The sequence below is a fragment of the Penaeus monodon genome, chromosome 27, assembly GCF_015228065.2.
Source record: "Penaeus monodon isolate SGIC_2016 chromosome 27, NSTDA_Pmon_1, whole genome shotgun sequence".
Lineage (NCBI taxonomy): Eukaryota > Metazoa > Arthropoda > Malacostraca > Decapoda > Penaeidae > Penaeus > Penaeus monodon.
In genome coordinates, this window is record NC_051412.1 from 36,678,513 (window position 1) to 36,679,450 (window position 938).

The 938-nt window shown below is 37.3% G+C and overlaps 1 protein-coding gene across 1 annotated transcript in view; it reads right to left on the reverse strand.

Moving 5' to 3' along the window:
- LOC119590824 (probable acyl-CoA dehydrogenase 6) overlaps positions 1–938 on the reverse strand; it is a gene marked incomplete in the record, with an annotated part of 7,160 nt that overhangs the window by 4,664 nt on the left and 1,558 nt on the right. The window contains 2 exon segments of the mRNA XM_037939576.1: positions 167–441; positions 703–832. Of these exon segments, the coding sequence (XP_037795504.1) occupies positions 167–441; positions 703–832 (405 nt within the window).

Below are 938 nucleotides of genomic sequence, written 5' to 3' on the forward strand. Positions count from 1 at the left end.
TCTTTTTGAAAACTAAAAATACTTGTACTTGTAGACACAGAATAATAAATTTTCATTGGAGTAAACAACCAAACTGGTCAACATACTGAATGTAAAATGGATAATGCAAAACATGAAAATATCAAAACTCCCATTGCAATATAACTATACTGAGAGTCCCCCTCACCTGGAGTTTTCATAGGCACACATATCAAAGACTTGTTGCGGTGAGGAGGTCCTATGGAAGTATTGGCTAAGAGGCAGATCCAGTCAGCCTGACAAGCATTTGTAATCCACAGCTTTTGCCCATTAATTATTAGGTCATCCCCCTGCTGACGTGCTGTTGTCTGCAGTCCTGCAACGTCCGAGCCAGCACCTGGCTCACTCACTCCTAGACATGCAACCACATCTCCAGAGATTGCTGGTGCTAGGAATTCCCTCTTTATATAGTCATTTCCAAACCTGTACCCAGAATATTTATTTGCATTAGCTTCTAAGGTATGTCCCTGCTTAATTATGTCTATCTTATCAGTGCCAATGTTATAAATGACTCTAGGGCAGCTATAATGATTTATTTTAACAATGTTTGAATTTAAAAAGTACTATACCAACAAAGTAAAGGAAGAACAACATATTGAAAATCAATAGAAACTAATTAAACCCACATATTGTAAGTTTTAAAAGTATGGCAGGGTCACTTTCTTAGTAATCTGAATTTCTTACCTGGATAGGGCAGGTGTAGCTACATCTGTCTGCACACCAATGCCTAAACTAACGCCTCCTGCTCGGATGTGACCTAAGGCTTCTAGGTAGGCAGCATGGTATTTATAATCCAGGTTTAAACCACCATATTCTGACAAAAAAGAAAAGAAAAATAGATATCTGAAAGTCTTTTAAATATGACAAGATTTTTCACTGTTTATCAAGATCTGATCTTTTCACTCTGATATGTGCACATT